This window comes from Lissotriton vulgaris, chromosome 10 (genome assembly GCF_964263255.1).
Source record: "Lissotriton vulgaris chromosome 10, aLisVul1.2, whole genome shotgun sequence".
Taxonomy (NCBI): Eukaryota; Metazoa; Chordata; class Amphibia; order Caudata; family Salamandridae; genus Lissotriton; species Lissotriton vulgaris.
The window spans coordinates 47,694,703-47,717,304 of NC_141698.1; the positions used below are offsets into that span (position 1 = coordinate 47,694,703).

The 22,602-nt window shown below is 44.4% G+C and overlaps 1 protein-coding gene across 1 annotated transcript in view; it reads right to left on the bottom strand.

Moving 5' to 3' along the window:
* Positions 1-7,120: 7,120 nt before the first annotated feature.
* The window catches only part of LOC147684570 (metalloproteinase inhibitor 1-like), a 40,048-nt gene continuing 24,566 nt past the window's right edge, over positions 7,121-22,602 (bottom strand). Inside the window, exons 5-6 of the mRNA XM_086940412.1 lie at positions 11,767-11,888; positions 7,121-7,631 (exon numbers count right to left, since the gene is read on the bottom strand). Of these exons, the coding sequence (XP_086796538.1) occupies positions 7,482-7,631; positions 11,767-11,888 (272 nt within the window). The 3' untranslated portion in view covers positions 7,121-7,481. The remainder of the gene's footprint in view (positions 7,632-11,766; positions 11,889-22,602) is intronic.

The window sequence follows — 22,602 nt, forward strand, 5'->3', positions numbered from 1 at the left end:
ACTTAAGTCTGTCTTAAGTCTGTCTTAAGACAAACTTAAGACAAAATCCTAACTTCTGTGAATACCAAAAGTAGTAAGTTTAGGATTTTGTCTTAAGTTAGTTCTGTGAATCGGGCCCAAAGCATTTCGCTCTCCCAACTTAAGGGCACAACAATATAAAGTCCTCTTTAATTTGTATTTTACCCCAGCCAAGCTCTTTAAATGGGGCAAAAAGGAGGCCGATAAATGTCCGAGATGCCAGGAGGGACCCGCCGACCTAATCCATATGTTCTCTCAATGTAAAAAAATGAGGGGAATCTGTGCAGAGATCGAGATGTTTCTGGGGCTGCTAGATATTCAAGTAAATCTATCCTTTACACTTATGATCTCTGGTCTTGGTAATAATCCTGATCTAGAATGGTACAAGGAGGCCTTCTTATTTATATGTTTAGCAGTCCTTCGGATCCTGGTGGCAGCAGGATGGAAGGATAATACTGCACCTACTTAACAAATGTGGCCAGCTAGGTTGCTTGGCATTCACAACATTGAAGCTGCTCTATAAAAGAAAAGGAGGAAAGATGAGGGAGTGGGGCCTTTGCGTCTGGGCTCCCCTCGCTTTGTGAAGACAAATCCCTTGAAAGGTTATTAATGTGTTTGTGTATATATATATATGAATTTTTCCTCCAAAGCCTATCTTATCTTATCTTTTATCTTTATACTAAGTAATTATGAATTGTATATATATTTTTTTTGGATTCCTCGATTTCTTATCAATTTCACTCTGATACTCCGTGGTTGAAATGCTTGTTTTTCTTTTATGAACTAGCGGATTTAATGTATTGTACCAGATAAAATGAAAAAAGAAAAGGAATACCAACTCACTTTTTTAGCATCCAAACTCAAATGCCTTCATATTTAAAGACTATTTTAACATTTTCAGTTTTGCTTTTTTATGCATATATTATTTATTAATATGCAAATAATATTTCATTTTATAAGCAGTCCCACGTCCCCTGAGCAGGTGTTGCGGACTCCCTGGGTTCACGTACCAGAGGCTAAGAGCCCCTGTATTAGGGTTTCCCTCCACCCACAGGCTCGTAAACCCTACAAAGCTAAACCCTCACCCAGCCTTCTTCAGACCACTACTGTGAGGCGGACTGAACCTGCTGCAAGAACAGAAATGCCTCCAAGGATATTAAGGCTGATCCTTCGTGGTTAGCTCTAGCTGACCTGTGGTGAAGGGACCTGAACTGCACTTTGCTGTTGCCCAATGCCAGACACCCTTCGAGTCTCTAAGTGCTCCGGCTGAGGTCCTGGGGGGCCTTGGTAGTGCACTTCTATGGTTGGTTGGGCTCTAAAAGATGTTTAGGAACTTTTCCTAATTTTGTCTTTAGAACGCCAGTGCTTCAAGGGGACTGGCCATTAAAAGTGTGTGACCAGCAGTTCCACATTACTGGATTAAATTTCAGGTTTGTCACAAGTCAAGTATGGTTTTTCCCGTGTCAGATTGGGACTTGGAAACGTATTTGTACTTTCGTACTACCTGGACCAAGCAGGACCAGTCTGCTTGCTGTATCAGGCTTTCACTCTATCACGGCCAGCCTCAAATTATATTGAGGTCCCAGGCTACTGTGATCATTGACTACACCAGCGCTTTGTTTTTTTGAGTGTTATTTTCACTTAAATCTTTAAAAGTTCATACATTCCCTTTTAAGAATATTCTTGCTTTGGTGTAATTTTGCCAATTAAACTTTATCTATTTTTATAAATTAGAGTGGAATTTTTATTATGCTGTGCTTTTTACTTTTTAACTGTTTTGGCACTACTTTAAATGCTTTACATATTTTTGTTAAGTTACGATTGTTTGCTGTGTGCCATAGTTAGCAGGTCTTGAGCTCAGAATTAAATTATTGAAACCTTTAACTAGACCTAAAATATAGTGAATGTATCACTTGTGGTGGATACCAATCCACCCCTACTAATAATCCACCTTCTCACAGTTGTCATTTCTGATCAGAGATAATTGTAGGAAGCTAAAGCTGAGGGAGGCAGACCAACCCTCAGAGCAGGAAGCCTCCAGAGCAGGACATATTTCATGCAGGAGCAGCCACATCATGTCCTTTCCTGGCTAGTATTCAAAGCCAATATTTGCTTCCAAGGCAGGGTGACCCGCTTGTGAGAAGTTGGCCTGATATATGATGTCTCCAATTCTGGGGGCACCTTGTATCAGTCCAAACAATCCCTTATGGTGATGGTTGTAAGTCAACCTTATAGACAAGCTATCCTAAGGGTAGCATGGACTAAGCAGCCTTAAAGGCTTAACTCAAGAGGTCGTGTTAAGCGAGCTGTTTTACCAATCACAATCCTGTAATATCAAATGAAAGGACACCACACAAGTTATATATTATAAAAATATATGTATTTATTACTAGAATAATCCTCTGTACTCTTTATGAGTGCAGAGGCACAAGCGTTTAAACAAAAGCACAGTTAAACATATAAAAGATGCACAATTATGGATGAGGCCGGGTGGCCACGCAAACCATATATTAAAAAAGTGGTATAAGAGATACCAATCGAACAGTGGTTAGGCCTAGGACCTAGGGAATCGCTGGGAGCAGTCGGGACTAGTAATGCTGAAGTTGGGAAAAGCCCGCGGGATTCGGGTGCAGCGCTTAAAGCACACACATGCACCAATGCAAAGTCAATGGTGCGTAAAAGTTATAAAGCTACTATAAAAGGAGACTTCCGCTTAACCTAGAAGGACGAAACTTTAGACACATACACTAGAGGTGTGTACCAGTGTAGGAACACCGGCGTTGCTGAGTTACCTCACCCACAGGAAGCGGGTGCACAGGTGCAAATTAGTGTCGGGTTTCGTCACGCAGGTTGATGGTGTCTGAAGATGAAGATGCTGCAGGCGTCGTGAAGAGAAGTGTCCGGTGTGATCCAAGGGTGGATTGAAGATAAAGATGTTCTGAAAGCAGAGGGGACAGAGTCTGGGTCACTCAGCAGTGACCAGGGTGGAACCAGGCAATGTCGGGCGCTTTCAGGTCGCTGTTGTGAAGCTTCTCTCCGCTGCCACGTGGACTCTGGGGCACTGAGGATGTCCAGGAGTGGATCACGAGCTGTCCCACGAAGGCTCTCGCTGTTGGCGGTGTCGGCTTCCGTATTGGAGCAAATAACCCTTGGCAGGCGCAACCCATGCAGGATTCGAAGATGGCTTAACACTCAGACCAGGAGGGTCAGAGCGGGTGCTCCTTTTCAGGGGAGCGAGGGCAAGTCTGGAGCAACCAGACTCACTAGTCAGATTTCAAAGTTCGGCGGTACAGGGGCCACAAGCCAACGGGCAAGTGACCGGACCAATGCGTTGAGCCAAAAGATGCAGAAGGGCCCCACGCAGCACTCGGTGAGTGTAGAGGGGTGAGCTTCGGTGCAAGAGAGGCTCAGGGCTGGGGCTTCTCAAACCCCAATGCACAGCTTCGAGGGGGCCTCGGATGCTGCACGGTCAGCGCCTCGTGGTCTTTCCAAGATGGCGGACCCCACGCTTCAGGTCACCTCCACGGGTCTCAGCTCTGCAGGGACTGTGGATCAGGCTGTTAGAAGGCAGGCACGCTGGGTCTTGTTGAACTCTGTTGCTCGAGTTCTGGCGGGAACTGCAACAAAGCAAACGTCGAGGTGCTGGATGGTGCCTGTTTGCACAGGGTGGTCACTCCTTGACCACAAGGGAGATTCTTCAGTCTTCTACGTCGAGTAGGATGTCAAAGGGTCCAGAGTTTCGTTTCATAAGTTTCAGTCAGGATAATCTGAGTGCGTTGGCACGGCTCCCATTCTTATACCAATCTAGGGGGCTGGATTACCTGCTAGGTCCCTCATATGGGTGGGACCCAGGAAGGGGGTGGTTACACCCCTTTCCCTTTGTCCAGGGTCGTGCTGGGACTGGGGCTGGTGGGCCCCAGAACCGGTTTGACCAGATTATGCAAGGGGAAGCCTTGTGCGCCCCAGGCACTGTCTGATTTCATTCAACCCACCCTGCCCCAATACACTATCTCCTGTCTGGGGATGTGTAGCACCTCCCTGCGACAGGAAACCCTTTGTCCAGGCCTCCTCTGCCAAGTTTCGGTCAGCAGCAGGCGGTCAGACTTGTGTCGGTGGCAGCAGCATCCATTTTGTGATGCTAAGGCTCTTTTAGAAATGAAATGAAATGAAATGAAAAGGGGATTTGTAAAGCGCGACTGTTGCCCGAGGGCGTCAAAGCGCTGAGTAGAGGGCATAGTACTCTGAGGGGCTGGGGATGAGTTACTTTCTGAAGAGGAAGGTTTTTAATTCTTTGCGGAAGGATGAAAGGCTCTGGTTGGATCTTAGGGAAAAGGGAAGGGAGTTCCAAAGCTTGGCGGCATTGAGCTCGAAGGACCTGCCTCCGGCCCTGGACCTTTTGATTTGAGGAATTGCGGCAAGACAGGCATTCGCTGATCGAAGATGTTTACCGGGGCAGTAGGGGGTAAGAAGAGAGTGATTGATTTCGGGACTGGTTCTATAAAAGGCCTGATGGGAAATACAAAAGGCCGTTTTAGCAAGTAACAGGTCTTCTCCCTCTAGAAGGGTGGAATGCTATCCCCGTCGACAGGATGTCGAGGGGATAGTATTCCAAATCGTATGACACCTTGCACGACATGTTTTGATAAAGCCAAACCAAAGTTAGCACATAACCGCGATGGATTATAATGCACTAAACAGTATATGGTACGGCATTATCCCGGAACAGCTTAGGGAGTTGTTCCCGACAGCTGCAGACAGGCTCAGCTCATGCTCGAGCACCATCTCACGTAAAACCAAGCACTCTGCCTTCAGGATTGATAAGGCCTGCCATAGGAGTGACTTAGAGGTTTATATGTGTCCAGATATAGGTTTAGATGTAGGTATACTATATCTAAGCAAGGGGTGATTACACCACCTTGCCCCAGCTGAGTGATCAGCCAGTTGTGTCAATTTAAGAACCAGCCAGGGGTGGCAAAACATATGCTGCAGCCCCTGGTAGGCCTTGGATGCACCTATGCCCTTGGCACCTATAGTGCACTATATAGGGGCTGAGAAGGTGTCCAGTACCAATTTGGTTATGCACCTAGGGTGCATGGAGTCCATTTTAAGGAGAGAGCAGATAGCCTGGGGCCCTGATTAGCAGGGAACCAGGCCGACTAAGTCGAAAACCAGTTAAACCCAAGGCAAAAAATCTGGGGTGACCATAGTCAGGTGTCCACCTTCCTACACCGCTAAGGCAGTGAGTGTGATTAGTGGGACACCACTGAAAGCCTTATGCGGCATGCAGAAGGCATAGTGGGGACCAAGTATGATGGCAGAGTACTTCTGTGTCTCCGGCAAAGCAGCCAAGGCCTCCTGCAGTCTGAGGAATTAGGTTCTGTGCACTTTGTAACCGGGAGGTATGGCGAATGGAGCCCAGGACTAGGGTTTTAATCACTGGGTCTGATGGGGCCAGGTGAGAGCTTTCCACCCCACCAAAGCAGGAGGAACTTTCCTGGGGTCTGTGGACCTGGGTAATTTGCCTCACAACAGTCCAATAAATGGCAGTCAGGCTAAGGGGCTGCACTCTTAAACCTACTGGAGGTCTGACTTGGGCACCAGTCAGAGCTTTCCACACCCACAAAGCATGACAGTCCTCCCAGTGAATGTGAATTGTCATACTGGGCACTTTGTAGCACTCTGGACTGGCAAATATAGCCCAGAGGACGGACCTCTGGACCTGCTGGAGCAAGTACGTGGAACCCTATCCTGTGCACTTTGTGAAACAGCTGGCTGGCGAATGGAGCCCATGTTTGGGGGAACAGACTCATGGCTCTGCTGGAGCACTGATCTGGGCTTAATAAGAGCTTGTCACCAGCTGATACAAGTAAGCACTCCCAGATCCTGTGGTACCCAGTCCTGGGTTCACCACAACATGGCCGCCCGACAAAAGGAGCAGAGGCCCAAGAGAACCAGTAAGGCTTTCCATCCCACCAGAAACAGAGACTGGCCATGTGGTCACTTCTACGGGATGAGCAGAGACCTTGCAGCATCCAGGGAGAACAACTAGAAGAAAAGCAGGCATGCATACCCTCTTCCTACTAATCCAGAGGACGACCACTAGCTTTCTTGTAATGTGTGCAAAGTGGGTGGCAGAGGAGGAAGTTTCTGTGAATGTAGCTAATCTATTCGATCATGGGCTGGGCTTAAAGTATTGGGACTTGGAATCACATATATTTACTTTTGTGTCTTTGCCATTCAGAATGTCACCAGCAACCTGGTCATGACAAATTTCACACACACCTGGGTGTGGTAAATGGCGTGCAGGTGTAATTTTGTACACCATAATTTAAGATGAAGACAATCTAACCGCCTTGGTTGGGGAGGATAGAAATGTTGTTGGAAACTGAACCTGAACAAAAAGTGGGGCACTTTAAGGAAGGAGACAGATCGAAAAAACAATCAGTAATTTTGCAGAATCATTGACCAACAATTGAGTAGAAATATGCAATTCATTGCTTTTCAGTAAATAGACCATCTGCAATAGCAGTACTAGTGAAATGTGGAATAATGTGATCTGAATTCTAAAATACTAGAAACTACTGCTGGTCTTGAGGAGTGATGGTTCAACGTGCTTCCTCTTAGGGAGAAAGTAAACAAGAAGAGGAGCATATTTAGTCCCCATGGAGCCTCTTTGAAAAGCACTAAAACATGCAGGCAATCATCATGGGTTATGTCTTGGGCAGATGACAAGAAATCTGGGCATGTTTCAGGCCAACGGCACATGAGGATAGCATGCAGACATGGCAGAGCTGCTTGCAGACAGCAGGTGAGTTGGATGAGACTGTATCACTGACCACTCAGCCCTTGGGTAAGATGTCAACAACTCAACAGTTAAATTGAGGAGCAGACAAGAATTCTGCCTACTAGCTCATTGGTTGTTAAGTTCAGGTGCCTTCTTCAGGTGGAGAACGTGTTCTGGATGATTCAGAGAGCAGCTCTGGATCACCTGTGCCCGAAGATGGTCATTGGAAAAAGATTTAATGAAGACAATGTAGAATGCAGACAACACACTTCTCATGCATAGCAATTACATTAAATGAGTGATTCTTACATTGAGTCCTAGATTTATTTTACTGTTTTTATTTTATTGAGGGTATTTCTTACCCAAAACACTGAGACGTGAAGGGTACTGCTGAGTTTCACACAGAAACGGGGTACACTGCCAACATAGCAGGATACAAAACCATGGGGTACGTTTAAATGAATTAGGAAATATAAATATGTGCAAATGTCATACTGATCCAAAACACTGATTTTGAAAAGTATGCCTCATGGGTGAGTTGAAATTATCCCTATCCATTAGTTATTCCACAAGGATGTAGGGCCTGCGCTTGGCAGTCGATCCGTCTGTCATCTGAAGGATTGATGGCAAAGAAGTGGTCCAAACCAACCACTGATTGCTGCAAAGTAGCACAGCAGCCCTATTGAATTGTCTTCCAGATGCAGGTGGTGTTGGAATCAGGGACACAGGCCTGGTTTTTCTGCTGGTTCTCAGCCTGAGGAGTTCCATCACCCTCAATCACACATGTCTTCTCTGGCGGCGAGCAGGGTGGAGTGAAGCAGGAGATGATCTGATGGAGCAAAATAAAGACAATTAAAAACATAACCTGTTTATCACAAAGGTAGCTAATAGCAATGTTAATGATTTAAAATATATTTTGTAGCAAAAGTGATGCTGAAACAACAATTTACTCTGCAAAATACTAAACAAGCTGGGATTACTGTAGAAACAGGAGGTTAAGGCATATGCCTGGAAAATGTTTATGCTTATGATACATGCCTATGATACTTCTTTATTAAGTAATCAGGCTTGAGATTTCAATAAAAATTACTGTTGTGCAAACTTTTTCAAAATATAGCCTAGTAGCCAACTGGTGAGGGATATATTATGGTAAAGCCCTTTTCCTGGGTAGAGGCCCACCACTAATTAGAAGAGACACCCACTGAAGGTAGAATGTTCTAAATTAAAAAGAGAGAAACCATAAGAACCTTGGATCATTGGAGCAAAAGGCCTGTACCATGGCTTTAACCATTCAAGTGTCTTCAGTGGAGCTCTCAAAATCCCAATGTTCTAATCGGAGTTATGGAAAGATCCATGCCTGACCAGTTCTCTGCTTTCCTCTATGTTGGCAGTCACCCCCCCCCCCGCCGGCAGCTCGCCTGCAACGCCACCGATTTGCCAATCCCCTCCCACTGACCTCACTGTACTACGCCCTCACCTGTTAGCACGCCCGGAAGAACAGCGGCAAAAGAATTAGTGGGACGCGGCCAGCTACTATGTTGGCCTTGTACACATTTCTGAGCTTTTTCTAAGCACAGACTGGGATTCAAAAAGTTTCCAAGTGCTTTCCGGCGGGTGCTATGCCAGACTCAGAAGGCTGTGTACCATACACAGAATATTTAACACACAGTGTTGATCTGATGTCAGAAAATGCAACATAATAGTGTAAGCCACAAGCAACCATAAGCTTGTTTTGCACACACAAGTACTCAGTTTTCGAGAAACTGGATAGCTGTGCTCCATGATCCTCAGCAGGAAAGAAGCCATTCCTGATGCTGATGATAGGAGGAAACAGTGTCTACCTTGAAACGAATAAGCGGGGTCATCAGTGCTTGTGACCAGGGCCTGGGTGGAATTTTATTTACACCAGCAAAATCAGAGGAATTTAGTTATTCCACATGCTCTTGTAGCACAGAATTACTTAAAATTCCATTGCTTCTCCAGCAGAATTAATCTGCAGCAAATACAGTTTCTTTTGTTTTTTTAAGTTTGAGTTTATTAAAGAGGCAAAGACTGAAAGTGAAAAAACAATCAAAGATTACAATCAATTGATGGTCAACTCACGTAATAAGATTACAATAAACATAAAGAAGCAGAAGAAGCAAATACAGTTTCTAAAGTAGGCTGGAAGAGAGAGCAGTCCCTCTATGTTTAAAAATCCCAGCATATTAAAGTTTAATCTGCAGTTTTTTAACATAGTGGGACAGCTCCTTCTTGCAGCCCTGTTTAGAAACCACTGAAGTGCATGCTCCTCTGGGCCCTCACATACTCAACAGTGATGAGTGAACAGGAGCCAGTTTAGTTCCTTTAGAATGGGGGTTGTGTGGTCATATTTTTAAAGGCCCTGGATGACACATGCTGCAGTATACAGGATGCCCCTTAGGGGGTCCATGTCAGATCTGGGAAGCCATGAAGCAGGACACTGCCGCACTCTTTATATCATCCTAAAAGCAATGGTGTAGTTTAGCGCTTTAATAGGGTAATTCTAATGCATTGCGACTGACTTTGGTCAACACAACTAGTTGGAAAGTGACTGTTTAAGATTTGCAGTGGGTGGTATGCGCCAGACCACCTGCAGCACAAAAGCGGAACTATTCAAACTTTTTAATGTGACAATCACTAGTTCTTCTGTAGGATTGTTGCAACAAAAACAGAGCAACTGCCCAACATGACATTAAATTTTGAGCACAATGACAGAGGAGAGGAAAAGAGAATAGTAATGGTGGAAGTTGGTGAAAATGTGATGTTGAAGGAAACTGATTGAATATGCAAAGGAGGCTAAAGATGTTCTATCTTTAAGGGGCATGTTTGGGGCATCCCTTCCAAATAGCGATTTTCAGTGCTATGTTTCAAGGTTTTGCAACCAAAATGCAGCAGCGAAACTTTGATATTTTAATGCATTCACAAATTAGAAGGTGTTTTCTTGAGACCCCTTACCCTTTGTGAATGTTGGAAAAACTATTTTTAAGAGTGGTAGTGCTCCACAGACCACTGCCTGCTCTTAAAAAATAAAAGCAAAACAATCGATTTTTTCGTTGAAACACATCCTATTTTCCTTTATGGAAAATGGATTGCATTTAAAAATAATAAAAACCTTTATTCAAAGGCAATTACAGATATGGTGGTCATTAATATTCATGAGGTAGGTCGATTTGTGACCCACTAGGAATCACAAGTATGAAACTAAGGGCCAGATGTAGGTCGGTCGGTAACGGCCGAAAATCGGTATTTTCGGCCGTTACCGACCGGTAAACAAGATTTGGCATGTAGGGGCACATTTTTACACAATCGGTAACTTTACCGAATCGGTAAAGTTACCGATTCTGTAAAATACCGAATCGGTATTTTTACCGATTCGGTAAATCTCAAATGTAGGTGGGACTCTTCTGAGTCCCAAAGGCCCTACAAAATCGGTATTTTACCACACAATCCTATTGGGTGGTAAAATACCGATTTCAGGTGTGCATGCACATGTGTGCATGCACACCTAGCCATGTGACAGAAAGACATGCCCTTAGGGCATGTCTGTGTGTCACATGGCGCACATGCCTATTTGTGGGGTGCCAGAGGGTGTCAAAGTGACACCCCCTGCACCCTTGCAAAAATCGGTATTTACCGATTCTGTAAATACAGAATCGGTATTTCACATTGATTCCTATGGGCTTTGAAGCCCATAGGAACCAATGGGAAATACCGATTCTGTATTTACAGAATCGGTAAATACCGAATGTGACAGAATCGGTATTTACACATCTGGAAATACCTACATGTCCACCACATTGATTTACCGATTTTCAATTACCGAATCGGTAAAATTCGGTAATTGAAAATCGGTAAATCAGTTTTACCTACATCGGGCCCTAAATGTTTCTACACAAGGAATAGCGATTTCCAAATAACAATTCAGCTAAAATCGCTATTTGGAAATCCCGATTTATACTCTGCACATCTGGCCCCAAGTGTACTCAAGTCTCTTGGGGGGATGTATTTGACCTCACTTGTGTATAGTTGTGTATTGTAGTGTTGCAGTGGAATCTGGTGAGTGTTCCATTGAATTTTAGTAATTCAGGTTCCTGAACAGCAGCTGCTGAAAGTCTGGAATTGCTACTGGACATGTGTACTTTTACTGTGGAATAAAACACTGTTCCTGTAGACATTGTGTGCCTGCAAATCGTCTGAGTAATCTGTAGGCAAAGACTGGTGTACTGCACTATGATTTTAATCTCCACAATGTTAGCATAGTATTACAGCTTTTCAATCCAGCCAAGATCTTTGTATCACTGTCTTCTATCCATCCAAATGTTAATTCCTGCTCCTTTGCATCTTTTCAAAACATTCTAACATTATTCAGGCCTTTATCTATGCTATAGAGAAACCAAAACATAAAAAACAAAGTTGTACATGTTGTAACTTCAAATAATATGCTTTTGTTGAAATAAATATTTCACTGTCCTTTTTGTCTGATGGAGAGTCTAATGTATTTTCATGGTACTATTAATGTATTTGACATGTTTTCTAAAAAAAGGCTGTAGGCAAAGAGTTCAGTAAATAATGGCAATCTAGTTTCTCTATATTGAAAGGACATTGATTGTGTATGATTATGAGTCTTTGAGACATTTACTAACTCCATTAAATATTGTATAAGTTGACATTTTTGTAATACAAATTGTACATTGTTTTAATGAACCAAAACAATGAAAATCTTAAAAATACTTGTTTCAGAATCAACTTTCTGGTGCTTCATGTCATATTATCTCCATTTAGTCTACTTCTTCATTGATTAGGTCTCTTTCCAGTTAATCCACTTTCTCACCATCTTTGCATTCCTCTTTGTGGTTTGTACTTTAGTCACTCTCCTTCTCATGTTCTCTTTTTTCACAAACTTTACAGAACAAACATTATCACAGGCCCTTGAATGCACTCACGTCACAGGTACATCCAGCGTCATAGGCTCCCTGGATGCCAAGGAACTGGTTTGGAGAAAGCTCACTCCAGGGTACGACATAGTGGCAGCCGCTCACATAGATGTCACCATTGTCGTTGTAAGCTGAGGTTGGAGAAAAGACACATCTTTTGTTAGCACGTGTTACCCTATTGTTTCTCATTGCTGTGGTATTCATGTAATCTTCATTCAATGATCACTGTCCGCACCAAATCTTCAACCTTGGAAACAGCTAAATCAGGCCCCAGCTTACCACCATTCTCAACACCTCGAACAGCACCAGCACCATACCTGTAACCATGGTAGCACGAAGAGGTCCAACCCTTCCTCAAGAAGCCGCCAACGGACCCCACAGACATCCAAAACTACTGTCCTATCTCTCTCCTTCTCTTCCTAGCCAAAGTCCTGGAGAAAGCCATAATCAAACAACTGACTCGCCTCCTGGAGAGACAGAACCTACTAGACGCATCACAGTTGGGTTTCAGAGTCAATCACAGCACTAAGACAGCTTTGAATGTAGCCACAGATGACATATAAGCACCACTCGACAGAGGCAAGATGACAACCCTCATCCTCCTAGACATCTCTGCAGCCTTCGACACATCTCACACCACTCCCTCATCCAAAGACACACCAGACCGGAGTCATTGGCAGCGCACTCAAGCAGATGCACCTAGAAAGTCTGCCTCCCCGTTCTCCTTGCCCCCAAACACATCGTCTGAAGAGTAACATAGGGATACTATGTCCCACCCTCTTCAACATCTACATGACACATCTTGCAGACATCGTCAGATCACACCACATAAACATTGTTTCTTATGCTGAAGGCACCCACCTCATCCTCTCACTATCAGAGAACCCCGATGAGACAAAAATCAACCTCCACGAATGCATGCAAAACATTGCAACAGGAATGAGAGACAGCTACGACTAGAAAGACGTTTTGGTGTTCAGCTGAGACAGCACCCTTTGGAACGACTCCTGGTGGCCCTCGGAGCACTGACTCACCCCACTACCCAAAGACCATGCACCCAACCTAGGCATCATACTGGACAACAAACTCACTGTAAAACATCAGATAAACACAGTTGCCTCACCCTTCTTCGGTACAATACGCCTACTCCGCAAGATCTTCAGATAGCTCCTCACAAACACAAGGAAATCAGTCAAGCAAGCCCTCATCGCCAGCAAGCTCGATTACAGCAGCGCATCTATGCAGGCACCTCCACCGGATTCATGAAAAGACTCCAAACCATCCAAAATGCAGCAGCCAAACTCATCCTTGACCTTCCCAAAAGGTCACACATCTCCACCCATCTGAAGGACCTCCACTGGCTACCCGTACACAATAGATACAAGTTCAAATTCCTCACAAATGCATACAAAGTATTCCCCACATTCCCACTACCTGAACCACCGTATGACCTTCCACCTGCCCAAAACAAACCTCCGCTCCCCATACCTCGCACTCGCAAGCACTCCATGCATCCCACACGAGAATGATCTTTCTCCCATCTCTCCACCTACCCATATCTCTGTCGCTCACCACCTTTAGGAAGGAGCTCAAGATCTGGCTCTACGACCAACATGGCTCACCATTGCCTGGACATCCCCGGGGTGATGAGCAGCTCTCTACAAGTACTGACTGATTGATTGATAGACTTCAATGTACTGGATTCCAGGTGGTATTGAAGACTGTCAGACTATTTTCAATGATTTCCACACATACACTGGTTACAATGTAAGCACTGGGCTCATGCACGCTCTGTGAACAGACGTTGCTGCCTCAATGGGAAACGGGGCACATGTGAAGAATAATAATTCCTGGAGCAATTGGGTTAGACTGCTGAGCCATCTAAGAGGCTAGTCAACTTTACAGTGATGTCCACCACAACTTGCAAAATTGCTTTCAGATAATCTGGGAGTCTATCTTTGCAGGGGAGAGGGCATATTACTTTCCACATTGATTACACATCCGAGCGAGGATCACTTCAATCAATCTGTACTACAGAGACTATGTAAAAACACACCTGACATCAGGTAAATAAAACCAGGCAAATGCAATCGACATTTGCCTTTCTGTCTTTTACCATTATTGTGCAATGTGATCATCTTGGGTGTTGTAGAACTCTGGGTTCATTTTGTGTCTCATATTTTTAATCATGTATCGATTACCCTTCACCTTATTTACTTTTCAGCAATACACATCTCTCCTGGTTTCTCTAACATTTATTTGATCATAAATCACCCTGTGTTTTGCCAGAGACTCATATCTGTCTTTCCTTTGACAGTTACTTATTGGATAATTCATCTAAATAACTGTCATGAACATGACATTTAGGGTGAATAAAATGGGGAAACCTTCAGTAGAAAGCAATGTGTAGCAAAAAATGTATTATTACTTTGCTGCAAAATTCGCAGAATAACTGATTGTCTCAACACAGGGCATATTTCTGAAATACTTCAGTGTTATTGCTTACAACTCAAACCATCATCCATAGTCTTCTCTGCTGAACTTCACATAAAAAACTGCTTTTCAGATATGTCTTGGTAGAATAACAGCAACACAATTTGTGACCTAGTCCTGTGTTCTCAGTGCTGCATCTACTTATGATAAAGAGGTTCTTGTTTTGAATGCTATGGTCTTGGAATGCTATTCATTGTGTTCTAGAACATACTTATTTGAGATATTGGAGTGACGTATTGCCACCGTTTACCTGTTCTACATTGAATTTTTTCACTTTGACATTCAATGCAGTGGATTTAAATCACAGTGCATCGACAGCTGCTGGAGGCCTTCTTTTTTTGAATTTCTCTTGATCACTTCTTGCAATAAAGTAATTACATAATTCCAATGAAGCATTGGCAGCATTAAACACTATTCTAGAAAACGCGTAAATAAAGGTTCAGGAAGATTATTTCTGATCCTCATTTCACTAAATGTCTGTCATATCCAGAAAGCCAACCTACCAATCCTAGAATAAACCTTTGAACATTTTGACAGGTGAAATCACTTTAATCCCACAGTGTAGGTACCTATTTTCTTCTCTTCTCATAAAATACTTAAACTGCTCAGTTCTAAATGATACAGACACCATTTAACAAGCTAAAGTTGTCAAGTGGAAAACAACTCTCCCAGACCTATGGCTTCTGGTTTACTGAATACCTCTGTAGTGAGAAAAGAAAGTAAGTAAATATCAAAAGAAAGTGAAAATCCAACAATCCTGCAAACAATCAAACCATTATCTAAGCGCCAGAGGTTTCTGTGAATGCCACATAATCCATGCCAAATCTTCCTAATATTAAAATTTACCAATTTTACCCAAAAATTAGATACAATATGTAAATCAAAAATATTATTTAAACAATAAGCCATAGTTATTCCATCATTATGTCATTTGAAGATCAAGTGAAAAGTTCCCTATCAACATTTGAAACTCTTAAGAAAGGCAATCTCACTAAGTTCATGAAAGCTGTGTCCAACAAGCACCTTCATGTACATTATTCCTACTTATTTGAAACTTCATTCAATCTTCTCAAGATACCATTCCCTTTACAACTGATCCTGACCAATATTAATGCTCAATGGATTTCTTAAAGCATACAGCATCACAAGAGGCCCAACCTTGACCGAGAGACTCTCTTCAAACACCAGCCAGCCATGAACCAAATTTACCTTTCCTTGGCAAGATCCAGTTTAAGCCTGTTGCTTCTAAACTGTTTTCTATGGGTTCTCACACAATGTTCCCTGACATCCTGGCTAGAATCTCAAATACTGAAGTGTGATTTGGTGCAAATATATAGAAATACCTCTCCTCTTTTTATAGAAATCAATTTCAATGATAGGAGATGAAGTTTTGAACTCTCTTTAATTTAGGTGGCCAGGATTGCTTTTTGCATTTTAATCCGGATGTGCCTAGCATCCTTTAGAATGCTCTTACATGTGCAGTTCAGCTCACACATGTATATTTAAATGCACCAGTACACACCAAATTGTATGGTTTAAAACTGACTTTTTAGAGAACAGTATTTAGAACACTCTGAAAACAATGATATTTACTAAACCAATGTATGATTTATCGCTAACTATCCAACTCATAGCTCAATCTGGGCAGACCCCAAAGCAGTGCTACTTGTACTTGTGTTCAGGGATCTGTGCAGTAGGCAGTATTGGTGCAGGATGTAGGACCTTTTGCAAGCATTAGTGTGTCTTCCATGAGAATAGAGCTTTCAATCTACTGGGGAACATAGTGTGCCTGCCATGAAACTAGAGCTTTCAATCTACCGGGGAACATAGTGTGCCTGCCATGAGAATAGAGCTGTCAATCGACCGGGGAACATAGTGTGCCTGCCATGAGAATAGTGCTGTCAATCTACTGGAGTACATAGTGTGCCTTCCATGAGAATAGAGCTGTCAATCGACCGGGGAACATAGTGTGCCTGCCATGAGAATAGTGCTGTCAATCTACTGGAGTACATAGTGTGCCTGCCATGAGAATAGAGCTGTCAATCGACCGGGGAACATAGTGTGCCTGCCATGAGAATAGTGCTGTCAATCTACTGGAGTACATAGTGTGCCTTCCATGAGAATAGAGCTGTCAATCGACCGGGGAACATAGTGTGCCTGCCATGAGAATAGTGCTGTCAATCTACTGGAGTACATAGTGTGCCTTCCATGAGAATAGAGCTGTCAATCGACCAGGGAACATAGTGTGCCTGCCATGAGAATAGAGCTGTCAATCTACTGGAGTACATAGTGTGCCTTCCATGAGAATAGAGCTGTCAATCTACTGGAGTACATAGTGTGCCTGACATGAGAATAGATTATGTAAAACAAGCACCTGGTCTCGATTTTGTATTGCTACTCTTTATTTTAGTAGACTTCGTGCCTTAATTAATTAATTCTTAGGCACGTGATTATTTTGTACATTTATACCACTTTCTTAATAAATTGTGAATATTTCAACATATCCAAATTTGACACACTACATCAAACAGAGTTTGGTAAACACATTAAAAACAATTCAATACATTTTGTATGCACTCAACAGTGACAAGAAAAATTCTAAATAAAATGCAAAATAATATACATAACATTTCAAGACAACAGTACATCAGTTCATTTTTAACAAAAACAGTCCTTTCCAATGATGCAATCAATATATTTTAGGACTGTGCTCACAAGGAATTTTTTGTAAATAGTCACTTTTCTTTAAGTGTGCACCCATATAATGTACACTATTGGTTCTATATCCTTTTGTGAGTCTATGCCAAATAGTATTAAATGGTGAAAGCTGACGCGTTTCTAAACTCAGTCGTGATTTGTCTGAGTTTTCATCAGGGCAGGACTGTGTACCTCAGTCTGAAAAAGACTTGTTTGTTTCTTTTTTCAAATTGTGATTGCGCTATCTCATAACGCCTTGGTGGTTTAGTTCCTACTTGCCATCCATGCGTAAGTGCTCCGTTTCAAGGAATCCAACCGTCTTCTCAATCTGCCATGAGAATAGAGCGGGCAATCTACTGGGTAACATAGTGTGCCGGCCAGGAGAACAGAACTGGCAATCTACTGGGGTGAGACCTGCAGGGGCAGCAGGGCGGACGCATATTAACTTCGCTCCGCCGTTCATTCCTATAATGTGAAAGCATGGCAGGCTCAGAGTATTAGGGACGTATATACACTGATCACAATCCACACTGTGTCACACTGGCCTGGGACGGCGGGATTCCTGGAGTCTCTACTTGAATCCTACAACCAGCGATGCTTGAGGACTCTGTTTTTCAGGAATCGGCGGGGGAGACAATAGGGGAGAACTTTGCACTCAACTCCGAAACTGCTTTGTCTTCGCTGGTGAAATGGGCAGCCATGAAGGTCACTCTGCAGGGGAAGTGTCTGGGACTGGGCTGTGGTCTGCAAAAGAAGGTAGAATCTGACCTACTCGTTGTACAAAGGGAGCTGTTGGCACTAGAAACCCGAGCATTTGCGGATGCTGCGGGAACTGTCCCCTTATCAGAGGCATGTAAGAAACATGCTGAACTTCTAGAACGTTAATGCTGTCTTAACTTTGCGGCACACTCAGCGTTTGTTCATGCTAAATCGGATCGATCAGGCCCCCTTCTGGCCAGGTTGATCAAACTGTAACAGTAGATTGTACCCATCACGGCTCTCCGGTCTCTGGATGGTTGGCTCAATTTACACCACATGAAATACATAGCAAACTGACCACACATTTTGCACAATTATATAGATCCGCCCTCACGGTTCGCAAGATAGCGATACAGGAGATCTTGGATGGCCTTTCTTTACTGGCCCTAACGCTGAAGCAGCGGCTAGAGCTGGATGACCTGCTCACGACGGAAGAGATTAGAGGTACGATGCGGGCTTTGCCATCTGGAAACTCGCCGGGACCTGATGGGTTCCCCTCAAATTATATAAATCGTATGCTGATCTTTTAAGCCTGCAATTGCTTAAGGTATATACAGAAGCATTAGAGAGCCACCTTGATTATGCTTCCAAAACCGGGCAGAGATCCTACAAATACGGGCGCATACCAGCCCCTGGCATTAATGAACGGGGACTATAAAATTCTGGCAGGTGTTCTGGCGAGCAGACTGGCGCCCGTTATCCCGCAATTGGTCCACCAGGACGAAAATGTGTTTTTGCCAGCCCGAAACACATTGCTTAACATTCGCAGGCTGTTTCGGGTATTGCGCTGGGCTACAGTGAATTGGCCTACAGCTGGCTGTGTTGTGTTAGACCTACAAACAGCGTTTGACAGGGTAGAGTGGCCATTTGCAGTACTCCATCGATGTGATTTTGAGCCTTACATGCTGAGCTTAATTAAACTACTATATTGCATACCTGCAGTTTGGGTCTGTAAGGGGACTTTGTTTTCCAGGCCAGTATTAATAGAGAGGGGAACTAGACAGGGGAGCCCCCTTTCCCCACTGATTTTCTCTCTGGCAATAGAACCTCTGGCAATAGCGCTACAACAGTTGGCGTCAGACTGGGGGATAACCCTTGGGGATGATCTGCATGCCGTCTCACTGTGATATCTTGCTTTATGTTGAAATATATTCAAGCAATCCCATGGGTCATCCCGAACGCTCTAAGACTATTTGCTTCACTATTTGGGCTGGGTGTGCACTGGGGTAAGTCTTGTCTATTCCCCTTTACCCCTGGCCCTGAGGATCCACATCTGGAGGTGAATGGGATGGTGGTGCATTGGCAACTGGTGGCGTTCCGATATCTGGGTATATGCATTTACCATAATGACCGAGATCTCATGGATGGCAATATAGCTAGAGCAGTTACAGCGTTAACATTCCAAATCGAATTTTGGAAAACGCTCAATCTCTCAGTTATAGGCAGGGTGGAGTTGATAAAGATGGTAATGCTGCCACTCCTTCTTTATTACTTATTATTATTTATTATTTATGAAGCTTATAAAGCGCACGGCTACCCCCAAAGGGGGTGTCCCGGTGCTGTAGACTGCAGACTGGAAAAGGAAAGGAATTTAGGAGATGGAAAATAGCCAGGTCTTCAATCGACTACGAAAAAGGGGTTCAGAGGGAATAAACCTAAGATCTAGTGGAAGGCTGTTCCAGAGTTTAGCAGTCATTACAGTGAAAGCTCTACCGCCCATTCTGGAGCGGCGGAAGCGAGGAACTGTGAGAAGACGTAGGTTGTTAGACCGCAGGGATCTGACCGATTGGGAGAGTACAAGTCTCTTTCTCAAGTATCCCGGGCCTGACCCATTAAGGGCCCGAAAAGCAAGAGTCAGCATCTTAAACTGGATGCGCCTGGAGATGGGAAGCCAGTGTAACTTCTTACGATAGGATGCAACCGACTGACGGTAGGGGATATTGCCAATCAGCCTCGCCGCCGCGTTCTGAACGATCTGTAGACGTTCAATTTGGTACAAAGGGGCACCGGCATAGAGACTGTTGGCATAATCCAAATGTGACGTGATTAGGGCATGAGAGACCGTTCTACGGGCATCCACAGGGAGGATTTAATAAATATTTGGGAAACAGGCCTAGCAGGATCGTACACAGATAAAGAATAGTCGATAATATTGGAAAGCCCCAGACTGATCCCCAGAAATGCACGGTTCAGGCTGATTAGATTTTATGTTGTTCACAGAGTGTACCTATCCCCAGACAAGATTAATAGATATTTTAAGGTAGATGCATGCTGCCCACGATGTAAATTGATAGATGCTGATTTATTGCATATGCTCTGGTCCTGCCCCAAATTGCAACTGTATTGGGAGAGGATAATTTGTGCACTGGATACCAGTACAGATAGGGAGTTGCCGCAGACATGAGAGGCGTGTATAATGGGGATATTCCCTAGAAATTAAAAGAATAAAGCCTCTTCTAGGTTTTTTTGATTTGAGTTTGGTGGTGGCCAAGCGGCTTATTACAAGCCGTTGGAAAGCAGAAGACCCCCCACCAATGAAAGCATGGTTTGACTCTATGAAAAATTGGGTTAAGGCCGAGGCGGTCTCACTAATAACACGTTAAGACTTCGCAAATTCCCCATCTCCATGGCATGGAACACAATATGTAGGGTAGCTGCTTTCTCCCCTTGCCCCTCATTTTGGTTGTGTTATTGGTTCAACTTTAGCAATAAGGTCATTTGATCGATTAGCTGATTGAAGTGAAATGCCGGAGGGGAGCGATATGAGTTGCATGTATGAAACTAATATGTACATAGTACGTTTGCTTTGTAATGTAATCAGGAAAAGTTGCTACACTGAAGTGTTTCAAATACAAGACAGGCCTGGGGTACAAAAACGTATATCAGTGAGATAAATCGATGCCAGATCTATACTTATGACATTGCTGTGTTCTGGTAAACACTCTGTTTCGAGAACTGCTTACTGGTTTTGTATGGAAAGGTATATGCTTTTCAAATGTATAACCTATGTACAAATCTAATAAACAGAACACACAAAAATAATAGAACTGGCAATCTACTGGTAACAACTTATGATGTCTGCTGTTATTTTCTTTGTCTTAATCATCACTCATTCTGACTTATATGTCAGAGAGGAGTCTGCAGCCTTTATTACATGCAGAAATATTATCCAAAGGAATTGATAATTGTGTCAACTTATGCAGGGTGCATGCTCTCTAATTCATGCAAATGTCTTGCACCTAAAGATCCAGAGGGCCAATTCTCAAAGCCGTTTGTGCACGTAAATCTAACTTACATGTGAAAAGGGTTGCATTGGTAACTGGAAGGTATTAAAAAAAGATGAGCTTGCAGTCATAAATCCTTTAACTCACAAGTTATGTTACTGCCCGAGTGCTTATTATTGTGCACGAGTAAAGCACAGTCAAGGGGTAACAAGTGGAAATAACAGGCCATGGTTTCGCAAACAGGAGAAAAGCATTGCGAACGGGCGGAGCAAGCAATTCCGCATGTTCGTGGAACTTTTGCGTGCTTGCATAGATTTTTTACCATTTCGCAGAGCTTTGCGTAGCGCGACTACGCAAATTCCGCCCACCCCTACCTAACGGATGTATGATGTTACAACGCATGCTTTTACCACGCATGCCTTTACAACGCGGTTTTTACAACGCATGCCTTTACAACGCACAGTGCTTTGGGGCGCTGGATAGTGAATAGTTTAATTTACTATTCCAACTCCAGTCCCCGTGGATAGTAGGGAAGGTGTTGGATAGTAAATTAAACATATTTCCTATCCTAGAGCGCCCCCCAGCGCAATGCGTTGTAATGGTTTGCGTTGTAAAAGTTGTGTCGTATCAATCAATCAATCAATCAGTGACACTTATAGAGCGCGCTACATACCCGTAGGGTCTCAAGGCGCTGGGGAGGGGGGGTGCCGCTACTGCTCGAACAGCCAGGTCTTCAGCTTCTTCCTGAAGGTGAGGTGGTCTTGGGTCAGGCGCAGGTCGGACGGGAGGGAGTTCCAGGTCTTGGCGGCCAGGTAGGAGAAGGACCTTCCTCCTGTAGTCGCTCTTCGGATGCGGGGGACGGCGGCGAGGGCGTGGTTGGCTGATCGGAGGTGGCGTTTGGGAGCGTAGAAGTTGACTCGGCTGTTGAGGTAGCTCGGGCCTTGGTCGTGTAGGGCTTTGTGTGCGTGGGTGAGGAGGCGGAAGGTGATTCTCTTGTTGATGGGGAGCCAGTGAAGGTCTCTCAGATGTCCGGAGATGTGGCCGGATCGTGGGATGTCGAGGATGAGTCTGGCTGAGGCGTTTTGGATCCGCTGGAGTCTCTTCTGGAGCTTGGCGGTGGTCCCGGCGTAGAGGGCGTTGCCGTAGTCCAGTCGGCTGGTGACGAGGGCCTGGGTGACGGTCTTCCTGGTCTCTGTGGGGATCCACCAGAAGATCTTCCGTAGCATGCGTAGGATGTTGAAGCACGCCGAGGAGACGCTGTTGACTTGCCTGGTCATGGAGAGGGAGGAGTCCAGGATGAAGCCCAGGTTTCGTGCATGGTCTGTCGGTTTGGGTGCGGTGCCCAGGGCGGGAGGCCACCAGGAGTCGTCCCAGGCGGAGGGTGAAGAGCCCAGGATGAGGACCTCCGTCTTGTCCGAGTTCAGTTTCAGGCGGCTGGTCGTCATCCACTCGGCTACCTCTTTCATCCCTTCGTGCAGGTTGGCTCTGGCGGCGGCGGGGTTGTTGGTCAGGGAGAGGATCAGCTGGGTGTCGTCGGCGTAGGAGATGATGCTGAGGTGGTGTTTGCGTACGATGGCTGCGAGGGGGCTCATGTAGACGTTGAAGAGGGTGGGGCTCAGTGATGATCCTTGGGGGACGCCGCAGATGACTTCGGAGGCCTCTGACTTGTACG